The 14,777-nt window shown below is 45.5% G+C and overlaps 1 protein-coding gene across 6 annotated transcripts in view; it reads left to right on the forward strand.

Annotated features, from left to right (window-relative positions):
• XPO4 (exportin 4) overlaps positions 1-14,777 on the forward strand; it is a 102,481-nt gene that overhangs the window by 20,289 nt on the left and 67,415 nt on the right. For 4 of the 6 annotated variants that reach the window (XM_032496461.1, XM_032496459.1, XM_032496464.1 and 1 more), the window contains exons 2-3: positions 6,685-6,790; positions 11,817-11,958. In XM_032496461.1, coding sequence (XP_032352352.1) covers positions 6,697-6,790; positions 11,817-11,958 — 236 coding nt within the window. In that variant the 5' untranslated portion in view covers positions 6,685-6,696. Of the gene's footprint in view, positions 1-6,684; positions 6,791-11,556; positions 11,710-11,816; positions 11,959-14,777 lie in introns of those variants that run through there. The other 2 variants (XM_032496462.1, XM_032496465.1) reach the window with 2 other exon arrangements.

Genomic DNA, 14,777 nt, shown 5'->3' on the forward strand with positions numbered 1-14,777 from the left:
TTTCTCTCCTGATTTATATGCTATTGCTGTCCAGGTTTTAACGATCTTTTCTAAATTTCACAAATTAATCATTTTAAACACAATTCGCATTTGTTTAGATTTATTCACGTGGTTAATTTCTTTGCTCCATAGACCTTTGCATTCAAGACTTTCCATATGGGGTCACTTTTCTTCTTAAAGTATATCCTTACAGAATTTCCTCGAGGAGAGTGTCGTAGGGGTGGGTCGCTCAGGTTCTATTTGCATGACTTGCTTTAAGAAATCAGTTTCCATCTGTTATTCCTTTGAAGGTAAACTGTCTTTTTCTTTGGCTGCTTTTAAGTTCTCCTTTGATTTTTGAATTCTTCAGTTTCCCTGTGACACCAGTATATGAGTTTTTTCCTTTCTTACTGTGTTTGGAACTCATTGGGCTTTTCTGATTTTGAGTTTTAGTGCTGCATGTTCTTGTGCCATTATGTTCTGGACTCTGTCTTTGCCGTTCTTACTCCGTGCTGTCTGGGTCGGGATCTGCAGGGGAGAGCTCAGGCGGCCCTTGAAGGGGGTGGACTGGGGGCTGTCAGGGAGGGGAGAGTGTAAGGGAAGCACAGGGATGGTTGTGAAGCCTTTTGGGGGCTGAAGGGGGAGAGTGGAGGGTCTGAGAGCTGCAGCTGCTGGAGAGCGGCCTTCCCGGAGCTGTGGCTTCTGGGGGAGAGCGGAGGTCCGGGGGCCGGGAGGGGCTGAGGAGCCGGAGGACCAGGCTCTGCGGGCCAGGCTCCTGGGGCTCCGAGGAGTGCGGACAAGGGGCCTGCCCTTTCTCCTCCAAGACTCTTCGCGGGTGTCTTTCCACACGCTCAGTAGCTCCCAGCTGTCTTCAGCTTTCTTCTCAGTGTATCTAGTCTGCCTTTTACTCTGGTCAGTGAGTTTTTAACGTGTTTTTATTGAGGCATATTAACATACAGTAAAATTCACAAGTCTTGTGTGTCCATTTTGATGAGCTTGGACAGTGGTGCGTCCTCCTGTGACCAGCACTGGAACACGACACGTTTCGCTTTGTCTTACGTTGCTCCTGAAAGTGCTGTTGTGTTGTCGTCCTGCTTACATTTTTTAAAAATTGTAGTAAAATAATAAAATGTTACTATTTTGAGTACTTCCACATTGTTGTGCAGCCATTTTCCATTGTTCCAAACTGAAACTCTGTAGCCATTAAACAGTAGCTCCCCACCCCCCACACCCTGGTACCCCTGTTCTGCTTTCTTTTTCTGTGGCTTTAACTGTTTTCTGTGAATTTACCTCGTAAGTGGATGCATCATACAGTATTTGTCTTCTTTTGTCGTGCTTGTTTCACTGAGCATAATGTTTTCAGGATTCATTCATGTTGTAGCTTGTACCAGAGTTTCATTCCTTTTTAAGGCTGAATATATCCCATTGTATGGATATATTATGTTTTGTTTATCCATTCATCCATCGGTGGACTCTTGGTTGTTTCCACCTTTTGGCTTTTGTGAATGATGCTGCTCTGAGCATGGGTTTCACCCTCTGTGTCCTGCTGTCTGTTCTTTGAGTACCTCTCCCAAGCTGGAGCACTGTCTTGTATGTTTAGCTTTTTGAGAAACTGCCTCGCTGTTCTCCATGGCTGCGGTTTTTTGTTTTGTTTTTTGCTTTTAAGTCTGCACCATTTTGCATCCCCACCAGCAGTGGACAAGGGTTCCAGTTTCTCCGCGTGCTTGCCAGCAGCAGTCATTTTCTGTTTTTTTCTTTGTGTGTGTTAACTGTTCTCCTGAGGGTGAAGTGCTATCTCACTTTAGATTTGATTTTCCCAAATGATTAATATTTTGAGAATCTGTCGTGTGCTTGCTGGCCTTTGTGTGTGTTCTTTGGAGGAGTGTGTATTCAGTCCTTTGCCATGTTTAGATTGGGCCCCTTTCTTGTTGCTGTTGTAAGCGCTCTTTGTAGACTCTGGGTGTTAATCCCTCAGCAGACGGAGGGTTTGTAACGCGTGCCCTGTGAGTTGTCTGTGACTCTGCTGATAGTGCCATTTGATGTACAAAGGTTTTTATTTTTTATGAAGTCTGCTTTATATGTTTTTAGTTTTCCTTTTAAACATTTTATACTACATTTCTGGCATTTGCAATATCTGTGAGTGCTGCTGGGCTGATTCTTTGATCTGTTCTGTGAATTTATGGTGGCTTGTTTCCTCATATGCTTAGAAGTTTTTGGATATTGGCTCTTGGAAGTGTTTCTGGGAAAGTGAAGTCTGGAATCAGGTGTTACGCTAGTGCCTGGTGCTTGAGCAGCACAGGACTCCTTTCCACTGTTGGGTTAAAGTGTTCGGACCCCACGGGTCCTGTAGAATTGAGTGAGAAGCCCGTTTGCAGGCCTGCTCGCGATTATCAGTGTCCAAAATAAATCCTCTCTTTCACCTGCCCTCAGGGTCCGGACTGGCAGGTTTCTCCCTCTTTCCCTTCCCTCCCTGCCTGCCTTATTTTATTTTGAATAGTTTACCCTTATACTGGGGACCCAGCTTCACATGGGATGTGCTGTTAGGCCGCATCTCAGGAGGGCCTGGCTCCGCCTCCTGTCTTCTCTACTGTGGGCCGCTGTCCAGCGGCTGCCCAGACGACACCCAGGGTCACTTGGGGCAGCCCTCGTCCCCAGGGTGAGTTCACGTGCACGTATTTCCATCTCTCGATCCTGCTTTCGCTTCCTGTTGTAGCTTCTGAGGACTCCTTACTTTCCTGTGTGCTCAGCAGTGCATTATGTTTTTTAAAAAGTCTTTTATTCACTATTTATATTTGGTTTTAGCAGAAGAATTGTTCAAGGTATCTAGTCAGCGGTACCATCAGGGTTGGAAGGCCGCTCATTTTAAAAAATGCAGTATTTAAAATAGGTGGCAAAGAACTTAGAATGAAGCAGATCACGCCGCGGACCGAGCCCTGGGTTAGCAGCGTTAACGTGGCCGTTTTACTTGTGATCTTTAAGGAGCGCACAGATGCCGTTCTGGCCCCTGTGTCCCTTCTTCGTCCACAAAGACAGCCACACTTTTAGAGTTGTTTATCCTGCCTTTCTGTGTTTTTACACTTTGCACACAAAGGTAGATAACATAGTGCGCATACTACTGAGTTTAACATTTTTACATAAATGATATATGGTATTATGTCCTGTCATTTGCTTCTTTCCTGCAGAATAATTTTCAGTTTATTCGCCTTGGTACACAACAGCTCGAGTTCAGTCTTTAACTGCTGCAGAAGCCATCTGCAGGGTATTCCCTATGGGTGGAAATTTGAGTTGCTACTTTTTTTTCTGTTACTATAATCCTTTAGGGACATTCTTGTGTGCCTTCTGTGTGTGTGTGGGGGGAGCCGTTCTCTGTGACTAAATGCTGCAGTGACTTGTGCATACCCCTGTTCAGGAGCATGAACTTTTTCTAGATGACTCTGAATTTCCCATGAGTGTCTCCTTCTAGACTGTCGCTGGCTTGCAGCTTCCCAGAGTAGCTGAGACTCCCTGCGTCCTTGTGTCTGTGCTGCCTTTTTGTCTGACTGGTCAGCCAGCCGCAGCAGCTCGTTGCTTCGCTGTGTGCTTCTGAGGTCACTGGGGAGCTTGACTTGTTCTCTTGCTCATGAACCGTTTTCCCTTCAGGTTGGGCTTCGGGAGCTTTCCGCCTGTGCTAGCGCGGCCCCTTCACAGCTCGGCCTTCCCGGTCTTGCCTTCCCTTTCCCGCCGTCGGGGCCCGGCCCTCTGGGCCGCCCCTGCTGCTGCCCCGGCCTGTGCCCCGCCTCTGAAGTGACACAGGGAGGGGGGATCACACACTTTATACGCATCCCGACGTCTGTGTTGGGTCCCAGAGGAGGACTCTGTGGGCAGACGTGCCCCCTTTCTACCCCACACCTTCGCTTCAGGGGAGACCCTGGTGGAGACTTGAGGCCCGAGGTCAGTTTCCGCCTGTGCTGCCTGCTTGGCAGTGAGCAGCTCCTCCCCACTCCTGTGTCGTGAGTCGGGTGGTACTCGCATCCCCCTCAGAGGCTTGTTGTCGGGGTCAGTGAGATCACACCCTGCCTGCTGCCTGCCTGCTGCGAGCATTGCCGAGCCATCGCGTGCACGGTGAGTGGCGGTTCCTGCTGCTGCCTCTGCCTGGTGTGTGCGCCAGGCCCCAGGCACCTGGGGAGCAGGGAGAGAAAGCCTCTGAGCTGCAGAAACGGGGGGACGGGAAGCGGTGAGCGCGGACTTGCAGTGCTCTGGACGGGCTGCAGGCGGGGCGGGGGCGCCGTGGTCAGCTCAGGGAAGGCCGAGGAGGGAGGGAAGCGGTTTTGAAGGGTGAGTCCCGATTCTGAAGAGGAGGGAGTCCAACTTGTGGGGGACTCTTTCTGTCAGTGCTCCCTGGGGACCTCTTGGGAAAAATACATTTTTATTTTGGTTTTGACTCCCAACCTGTTAAATCTTTGGGGGCTGGGAATCTGTTTTCTTAACAAAAAAAGTTTCTCAGGACTTTTTGATAACTTGCTACTTGAAACCATTGTGAAGTCATTTTCAAGAAGAAAGAATTTAAGGTTTTAGTTTGGGAAACTAAAGTGAATACCATATTCCCATTTAACATATTGACTTGATGATTTTATTGTTTGTATGATAATGTTCAGCCAGGTGGTTAATATAAACTAACTTTTAGATTATACTTCATTATTTATGAAATATGGTATTTTTTAAATGAATGTCTTTTTTATTATATTAAAATTATATTCAAGCCTATATATACCCTATTAAGTGTGTAGGTATCAGAGTGTCCAGAAATCATTCACTTTGGGAACTGTTTTCGTTTGTAGAATAACCAACATATATATTTGCAAAATTATGCGTGTGTAGTGCTTCTCAAGGGAGGTGAGAAGAAACATGTATGATTCAGAAGTTCCCTGGGTGGGCAGCCCACAGTTGACATGTGATGTAGTCATCAGAGTGTAACCCGTTGTGGCAGTGGTTAATATGCCACGTGTTCAGGGCATGGTCAGCAGACATTAATGAGGAAATGCCTTGTCAAAATGCAGACTCAACTTGTTGAACTGGGGAAAATGGTGGGAAAGAAGAATTTGCAAATGGAAGAACACAAATATTTATATTTAGCATAATTAGTGGTTCACGGGATTTTATTAATAAGGCCTTTTTTAAAGTATTAAAGCATTTAACACTGTTCTTTTTTTAATTGAAATATAGTTGATTTAGAATGTTATCTTAGTTGCAGCTGTATTTTTTGCGGACTGTAGCCTCCAGGGTAGTTGTTACAAGGTAGCAGGTACACTCCCCAGGGCTGCACCGTATGTCCTTGTTGCATATCTGTGTAATGCAGTTCTTTAGTGGAAATGTTTGCATTTTTATTTATAGAGCTGTAGAGGGTGCTGTATCATTAGGAATAGTAGTCTGAACTGACTTTGGCTGATTATAAGAATTCCTTTAGGCCGGAGAATCGAAGTTAGTTTCTCTTAGATGTACTTTTTATTTTAAAATTATTTTAACTGAAAATAGAGTGACTAGTGCTGCCAAATTGACATAATTTATAATGAATATTGGTCTCATGTACTTGGTTGTAAAATGTTTTTCATCTTCCAGATTCTTTGCATGCAGGTGGCTGCAAAATTGACACAATTTATAATGAATATTGGTCCCATGTACTTGGTTGTAAAATGTCTTTCATCCTCCAGATTCTTTGCATGCAGGTGAAATGACTGCCCCACTCCGTACTGGTTACAGTGACAGGGCTTTACTCCATTGCCGTCCACCCCCAGCGTCCCGCCCAAGTTGAGAAACCTGGTATTTTGATCTGTAAGCTCTACAGGCAGTCTCTTCTCGTCAGATGGGTCCCAATAGGATCAGAGATAACCCGCCCATAGAACGAGAATGCGTGTTTTGGGTGGATCTGATTCAGAAGAGCGTCATCTTTGGAAGAAAAAGCATTGGAACAAAATGGAATGTAAAAACCTGGGCAGACTTTAGAAGATGTTTCTAAGAGAAAGCTGGCTTTTCTGGCTGATTAATTTGTTATTCAGAAAAGAGTTCTATAACTTACAGACTTCACTGTTCCTAATTTTTCTGGTATAATGTTTTTAGAAAACTTGAGGTAGATTTATTTGATATCATCTCTATCTTTAAGGTAGACTCCTTTAAATTGCTTTTAAAAATAAATTTTTACTAACTTTGGATTCAGTTTCACCCGTGCTGAAGAATTGAGAAATTATTTGAACTTGGTCAATTTAGATGGAGTGGTATATTTTGGAATAAAAGGCAATAAGTTGGCTATGGTTTTTTAAAATTACAAGAAATGTTAGGTTTTTGGGGGGGAAGTATTAGGTTTATTTATTTATTTACTTACTGACTTAACGTGGAGGCACTGGGGACTGAACCCAGGACCTGTGCGAGCTAGGCAGGCACTCTACCACTGAGCTACACCCACCCCCTAAGAAATGTCAGATGAGTGTCTATCTTCCTAAAATGTAGGCAACTTAAAAGGATTCTGACCCAGACCTTGCCAGGAATGCCTTCCTTTTCCCTGAAACTCTACTTTAAGTATTTATGATGAAGTTTTGTACTGTAGCTTATAGAACAGTTAAGCAGGCACTTGGCCTCCCCACGGCCCGGAGTGCTGGTGCTTCCTCCTGCCGTGTGAAGGGCTGCTGCCCAGGTCCCTCACTGACTCATGCCTGTGCTGTGTTCCGACTCCAGGCCCCGCCGTCCATGGTCAACTCAGAGCAGCGCCAGCACGCTGAGCACATCTTCCTGTCCTTCAGGAAGTCAAAGTCACCCTTTGCAGTTTGCAAGCACATTTTGGGTAAGTGTTTACTTTAACAATGTCTAGTGTTTCTATCTTGAATGTTAGATATTTTAAATTCCTTGTAAGTAATTTCCATTAACAGTCATTCTTCTGAAGTGGCTTTAAGATACTCCATAAAGCCAGACAGAAATCTTTGTTTTCACTTTGGATTTTTCGCCCGTTAATAGTGTGCAGTAATTTATTACTGGCGTAGCATGAAGGCTGTTAGCGGTAGGGAAGCATCTGATTTCCTAAAATTTGTTCCCATGTGTGACATCACGTGTAGAAAATGTGCTGTAATGTATCCCAGTGTTTTAAAGTTAGGCGTATTTTTGGAGGTTTCTAGAGTTTCTTTTAGTTGTTTTTTCAAAAAAATTTTTAACCGTATGGTTTGCACTCAGCCCGCTTAGCGAGTCTTACTTCTGTGTAGATTACTCACTTCACGTCCTGAAATGAAGCACTGATTTTCACTCTCGTAGAAAATGCTTTGTGAGTCCCTTACATCTGACACAAGTACAGAAATGATCTCTTTCCTTTAAAAATAATCACAAAAGTTGTAACTTGTCCAAAGATGGCACTTTCTCTTACATTTTTTTAATTAATAGAGAGATTTCCTTGGTTATTGTTATTTTATAACTTTATTATTGTCGGCTGTTTTTCTTAACTGGAGCCATTTTTTATAACCCATATCGAAGGCTCCGAAAGGAAGGCTGAGTTACCCACGAGTACAGAACTGGTCACTGAGTGTTAGAGTGGAAATGTCCGGCCTTTTGTTCCTGTGCTTTGAGGAACGCCGTTAGCCGCCAGTGCTCTGGTCTCCAGATCAAGAAGCCTGCAGTTCAGTTCCGTGTCCAGGACGCCTCACACCTGAGGGCTTGTGGCAAGGCTGGGAGGCGGAGGGGAGGGGAGGGTGCAGGGACCTGGGCTTGGGGCACCAGGGCTGCTGCTGCCTGCATCAGCTTGGGGGGCCACTCTGAGCCTTTTGTTCATCGGTGATGGAGGGTAACGATACCATTTTTCTTAAGTGGACTTGACTACCCTGAGATGCTGCGAGGTGCAAATGTAGTGATGTGGGAGGGCACTTTGTGAATAGTAAAGTCAACACCGTGACCCCGTCTCCCCATTCCAAGTGGCCTTTTAAAAATCCAGCGTGCCTAAAAAATGCGCAGAGCGAGTGGCGGCGTGGAAGGCGGCTCTGTCTCATCCAGGAGTTCGATCTTCCCGTCAGAGAAACAGTTTCAATAACCACCTTGAATTCTAAATGAGGCAGTTTTGAATTTTTTTTTTAAGTCAGTTTTTATACTTGGTTGAATTTGGTTCTGGCTCTAAGAAAATGTGTTATCTTATGCATGGAGAATACTTAACTCAGTGTTAAATTACTAAACATCAGTACAGAGAATTTCAGGGAGCCTTACTTTTCATCCTTACTGCCTTGAAGCTTTTCAGCATTAGTGGTCGTAGGAACCTCCGATGGTCCGAGTCTGGCTTTCGGGGCAGGTGCCATAACTGCACTCCCAGGGCCACCAGCATCGCCTCCGATTCCAGCCGTGATTCAGTTGTACTTCTGTCCTAGTCGGGGAGTCCTTGTCTAAGTGATAAGTATGTTATCAGAGTGTTTTTGTTTATCCCACTCTCTCCTTTCAAGAGTATGTATATTTTATGAAGAACTGTTGCTTTGTTATGATTTGAGCTTGCTTTGTAATACTTTTGGCTCCCTGATAAAAATTTCTAAAGACCGGTATTGCTAGTTTTAGCCTCGCTATTGAAAGCAGTTTGGGTTTTGAGACGTGAACTATTTAAACGGTCGAGTGCACGTGTTACAAGCATAATCGTTAAATACTGCAAAGCCCTTGTTACGTTAATGTTTACATCTAAACTTCACAGGAAATCTTTGCACTCCTTACTCAGTTGCCACCAGCACAGAAGGGTTAATTCCTCTAAGAAGACTTCTCATGCACGTGGCAGTTGATCGCAATTCAGAATTTTCACACTCTTGTTTCGGGGTTCTGGGCTGTTTAGAGAGTGTCTGGGGAATGGATCTGAGGAAAGAGGAGACTTTCTCTTGGATGCTTCCCTTTGCTGGCCTCTTAAAATTCTTCTAACTTCTAACTTAAGTTTTGTTATGTTTCTCATTTTTCCTCATTTCTTTCTCTTCTTAGCCTTTGGTTTTCATTCCAGTCTCAGTGTCTTTGCTCTTCTCTGTGTGTGTGCATGTGTGTGTGCGCATGTGTCGCGTGCTTGTGCGTTTTGTCGGAGGGCACTTTGAGACGTCGTCACCGTGGAAGCCTTTGGCACTTAGGCATTTACTGGTATTGTGTAGGGTCACATGTTTCTTAAAAAAACCAGCGAGTTCTGCTCTTGTTAAGAAATGCCCCCAGACCTCGAGGTGTTGTTCCAGCACTTCTGGAGCTAACTTTGCAGCTTTCTCTTGCCCTTCTCTCAGGGAGAAGAGGATTTCTTTTGTTTCTTATCTCAGAAGTAACCAAGACAAAACAGAATCGGCCTGAGACCCCTGACTGCTGGCGTGCGTACGCCTCACTGTGCAGCTCACGTGGCCCCTGTGTGGACAGGGTCCTGAGGCTGGACGCGGGTGTGTGGTCGCTGGACCTCAGAGCGTGGTGCTCCTCCTCTGGTCACTCACTTCCCTTGAACCTTGGTCTTTATGGCTCTGTCTGGTTTCAGATGACTGACAGGATACAAGTGAATTTTGTTTACATGGTTATTGTTAAGGTTTCTGTGGTAGGAAGTGAAGGCTTCCTGCTAAAGTGGCCTGGGCTAATTTGTCATCTAGACACTGTCCTAGTCAGTGGAAAATCATCCCTAAAAGTATTAGAAATTCTAGGTGAACTGTGAGCTATTCACGAAGACCTTGCCACTTTGAGCGTCTACACAGCAGAGAGCAGGAGTAAGGCTCCCGCACGTGTGGGATCCCGGTGGCCGGCGGGAGGGCCCCTGAGCCCTGCGCGCAGTTGCACAGTTCTGTTCCGTGTGAGTGCAGGTTAGGAAGGCCAGCAGTAGTTTTTATGAGGAAGTATAGTTTATTAGGTTAGGAAGATTCACAGCTTTTTACGGGAGCAGTAATTTAGTGATCTTCATTTGATACCACAGGTATCTAAGGAGCAGATGTCTCTTGAAAACTTCTCAGTGTCACTTAGCTTCTGTAATTGTCCCCCTACTGACTCCCACAGGGGAAAAAAGAGGGAGCAGAAAAAAAAAGACTGGGATATGCGCCGAGGAATTAGACAGAAGCACGTTTCATTCTCACAAGAAGCAGTAGTGTTTGCGGGTGCCATCTTCACTGGCACCTGCACCGAAGGTGGGTTCGTGTCACCTGGAGGATGTGGCCCAGCCTGCCGCCGTCAGTTTCCGCTCAGTCTCTTGGTGCATCTGTTTCTTCAGCGGTAAAACACAGGCGTCCAATTAGGTCATCTTTGGAGTTGCATTTCTAAACTTCTGTGAGTCCCTGAGATTTTGATTCCTTGTTAAAATCCATGGTTAAGCATTTCAAGTCCTTAAAATGTTGACTATTGTAGTAGAAGATGAAGGTAGGCAAACACTATCATTTTCTTTCAAGAAGAGGTTTATAATAAGAGATTATTTGAATTTCCTTTATGAAGCAGTAAGATTTCTCCGTAAGTGAGCTAAATAGATATAGCTGGTTTCTGTTTCAAGTCCTCTTTGAAGAAAACACTTATTTTTTCTCCTTTTTATAATTGATTTAGATTTTTAGAATCTATTGCTTTATTCACTGTGTTTTAAGGTTTCTAAGTTTTTTTGAGTTCAGAATTCATGTTACAGTAGCATGGACTAATCAGACTTAAGAAAAAATGAAGGTTCAAATTGGTTCCTCTTACTAGTTTTGACATGTTGAAAATTCCTATGTGGTCGTCAATGTGGTTGGAGCTTGTGTGGGGCGCACCTTTTCTTGCACATTTTTATAGCCAGTTGCGTCAAGATCACTTGTAAGATTTTTAGAAGATCTGAGCTTGGAAGGGAGAGAGAGTGCTGTGCCTGACTGTATATTCATGCTCTTCTGACATGTTCTTGAAGGTGCTGTTCTGGGCCTGGAGGTATTTCTCACGGCTTCTCCTGTCTAGCGAGCTTGGCGAATACCCTGGAGTTGAATTGGACTTTCCTGTGGGTTTCACATGGTGGTTGTGTTCTAGAGCTTCAGGAAATTTCCGCTGTTCCTTGACTTCATTTTGCCTGTCTCTCCCTTTTTATTATGCTGTTTGGAAACTGATTTTAGTGGTATTGGTAAATAAAAGAAAAAAATAGAAAATTAATGTAAAACGATTCTTTGCTATGTTAATTTTCTATTTCTTTCCCTTTCTGACTCAGTTTCTAGTTCAGATGCTGTAACTTGCTAGTCAGAGCTGGCTTTTTCTAAGTGTAGCTTTGGGGCTTTGCTCGGTTTGATCAGTATTGCAATCAGAAAATTCACAAGAACTTCTCACCCTGTGTAACTGTGACTTTTGGTGGTGTTTTTGTTTTTTGTTTTTTGTTTTTTGGGGTTTTTTTGGTAACATTTTGAGGAGAAGCCCCTGCACATGACTGTGTTTGTTTCTGAACGTGCTGTTGGAGGCGGGCCGCCCTGCGGAAGCGCAGCCACTGAAGCAGGCGCCCCAGCGGCACCGTTCGTCCCGGACGGTCACGCCTGCAGCCTGGTTTAGTGGACACTTTGCAGACACAGTTCTGTTCTGCACAGGGTGAGAATCTCTCGGGAAATCTTCTGATTGCTTTCTATTTTTATTTTATTTTTTTAAAGCTGTGTTATTTTTTAGTTCTTCATGCTTTGGAAGTAACAGTTGAAGAGAGGTGAGGAAAGTTTGTGAAATTGTGATCGGTGATTAGCTGCCACCTGCCTGAGGTGTCTTCTGAGAGGAACTAACCTCTTTGTGGTGCTAGAGCAAGGTCACTGGATAAAAAAGGACCAGGTAACCATCTCCTTCCTTGTCTGAAAGTTCTCTTTAAAATTAATAACCGCAGAGCGTTGAGGGCAGGATGAGCTGCTGGTAAGGAGAGCGTCTCGTTTTCTCCCCAGAGACAAGCAAGGTGGACTATGTCCTGTTCCAAGCGGCCACAGCCATAATGGAGGCAGTTGTGCGGGAGTGGATCCTCCTGGAGAAAGGCAGCGTCGAGTCCCTGCGCACCTTCCTGCTGACCTACGTCCTCCAGAGGCCCAAGTAGGTGCGGGGCCGGGGCGGGGGGGGGTACTTGGCTGGGCCTACCCTTTCCCAGAGGTTTTCTGTGCTTTTCAATGATTGATGCACACGGTTAGGCCCTATGTGGGGCTCATATTTTGTAAAGTCATACAACCTGATTGTAGGCTGTTTTGGTGAAATAATACTTTTTATTTACGTTTCTGACACTGGATTTTATTCCTTTGAAAAGGCTGTCCTATTCTGAAGATTTTGGTTGTAAGTAAAAGTTGACACAACGTTGTAAACTGACTACTTAAATGGAAAAGAAAAGAAAAAGAAAATATAAATATAAGTTGATCTTTGACTCAGTCTAAAATCCTTTATACTTACTTGTGCTGCTTTTTGTTCTTGGTGAGTGCTGTAAGACATAGGTGAGCACCCCAGACAGGCGAGGGGAGATCGGGCGCAGTAACAGACCACGAGTCACACAGATGTGTGCCTGCACATGCTCACTGAAACGGCTGTAGAAGAGAAAGCACCAGATTCTTTGACAGTTTCCTTTGGGGAGGGGATCAGGCTTAGGAATGGGGTGAGAGTGAGTTTTCTTACGTTATACACATTGTATTGTTTAAACATTTTACAAGATTGTGTGCTTTCATTGCTTGTATGATTCATAAACCAATGAGGAAAACTGTTAGCCATACAACTTGTGGGAGAAATTCACTTACTGTGTATCTTTTTTTTTTTAAAGTCCCCTAAATGCCAAAGCTTTTTTTAGGAAGAGGCAATGTACATCGTGTGTGTGCAGTTGAATACTTTTGGGGTAGATAATTATTTTCAAGTTCAGTTAAAAGTTGCAGGGTCAGAAATGCTGGTAATTAGGAATGACGAATGATGGTGATAAACATGCATAAAATTTTTAAAATAAGCCAGAGCACACTGTTGAGCCTTTGTCCCTGCTGCCTTCACTATCAGCCTCCGGGTCCATGATACTTAACAGTACCTATTGGCAAGGCTTGCGTGTGGCAAAGTGGTGGTAAGTGCTTTACTTGTGGAAAGGTGCACAAGAGACAGAGCCAAGGGTGACAGCGCCGGGTTCAGTGGCTGACGTGCTCCGTGGGTGAGTGGGCGTACGTGTGTCGGGGAGGGGCTTTTCTCCTTCCATTTCTACCAGGATAAGGAAAACTTGCTCCCGTTTCAAACCTTCCTCCTCTTCATGCTGGTTTTCCTTCTTTATCTGAGTTTTAATTTGTCTAATGAGCCCTTGGGTGTGGTGCTAACCTGCCCTGGGGCTGCTCCGGTGTCACAGCCCAGCCCCACGGGCACTTCGCCCAGAGCCGAGGGCTTGGACGTACGTGCGTGACAGGTGATGGTGGTGTGCGTGCATGTGGGCGCTTCTGTTAGCCACAGTGATCTCACCGTAATAGTTTTGAGTTGATTGTAGGGTTCCCCATTGAAATAGTTCACTTACATATTTCCTCCTAACCTCTTATTTTGAAAGAGCAGAACTGTGAGCCTGCACGCCCTTCCCCGGCAGAGGCTCAGTTAGTGTCCTGTCACGTTTGGTCCCTCTCGTCTGTGCCAGCACTTCCCCAGCCAGCTGACAGGGAGCTGCAGGGGCAGTGGTGCTTCAGCAGGCCCCTCCTAAGAGGTGATCTCAAGAGTCTTGATGAAATTGCTATGTTCATATTGTGTGATACAATTCTGATCTCGCGTTGTGATTTCCCCAGTTGTCCGAATAAGGTTATTTATATCCTTTTCAACTCCTTTATAGGTTATTTTTTTGATCCAGGATTTAACCAGAGATTACACGTTGTATTTAATTGTTGTGTCTCTTCATCTAGAATCATTCTGCCTTTTTTGGTCTTTCGTGACACAGATGTCTTCACCTTGTAGAACATCCCACAGAATGGGTTGGAGCAGGGTTGAAACGTCCGGCCGCCTAGGCAGGCGGGTACGGCGGGAAGTGTGCTGTGGGTCCCATGTCCGTGGTGCCGTGTCCTTCCCATTAAACGCGTGGTGTTTTTTTCTTTTCTGTTTCCCCCCACAGCGTGATGACGTTTGCGTGGAGCGCAGTGCGGGGCAGGAGTGCAGTGCGTGGAGTGCAGGAGCGCCCCTCTGCCGCTCTGGCCCCGCGACCGCGGGCTGGTTGCCTGACCTGCGCACCCATTTCCTGGCTGTTAATGAGAGGCAGTGATAGTACTTAAGTAAGAAGGTTGTGGAGATTAAATGTGTCTTTGTGAGTTAGTTTATATAGAGACTTGCAGGTCACAAGCACTCAATAAATGTTAGGCTTTCCTGATAATTTGTAGCTCCCGCCAGTGGAGAGACGCAGAGCCTGGTCGGGGCTCTGGGTGCCGCTGCGTCCCCCAGGGCCACAGACTCCGGTTGGCCGGCTGCGTCCCTGCCCAGTGTGGGGCCTCTGCATTCACTTGCAGAGTGAATCCTTCACGTCTGTGTTTTGAAAGAGTATTTTTTTCTTTCATTCTTTTTTTGGGGGGAGGGGTGTTAGGTTTATTTATTGACTTATTTTTTTCAGTGGAGGTGCTGGGGGTCGAACCCAGGACCTTGTGCCCAGTGAGCACACGCTGTACCACTGAGCTCTGCCTCCCATTTTTCTTCATTCGTGACAGAGCGTGACACGTTTGTCCATGTGTGTGAGTGTCTGGTAAGTGCCTGTGACCGTGGACGAGCTTAGTATGGCAGCCAGTCGGTCTGGCAGGGACAGCGGGACACCCGTGGTGATGGGAGCCCTCCTGTGACCGCCGGCTGCATGCAGAGGGGCTGTCACAGGAGCATCTCTGCGGGGGTGGCACAGTCCTGGCCAAGCACACAGCCACTCGGGCCTGGAGGCCATCGGC

This window comes from Camelus ferus, chromosome 14, assembly GCF_009834535.1.
Source record: "Camelus ferus isolate YT-003-E chromosome 14, BCGSAC_Cfer_1.0, whole genome shotgun sequence".
Taxonomy (NCBI): Eukaryota; Metazoa; Chordata; class Mammalia; order Artiodactyla; family Camelidae; genus Camelus; species Camelus ferus.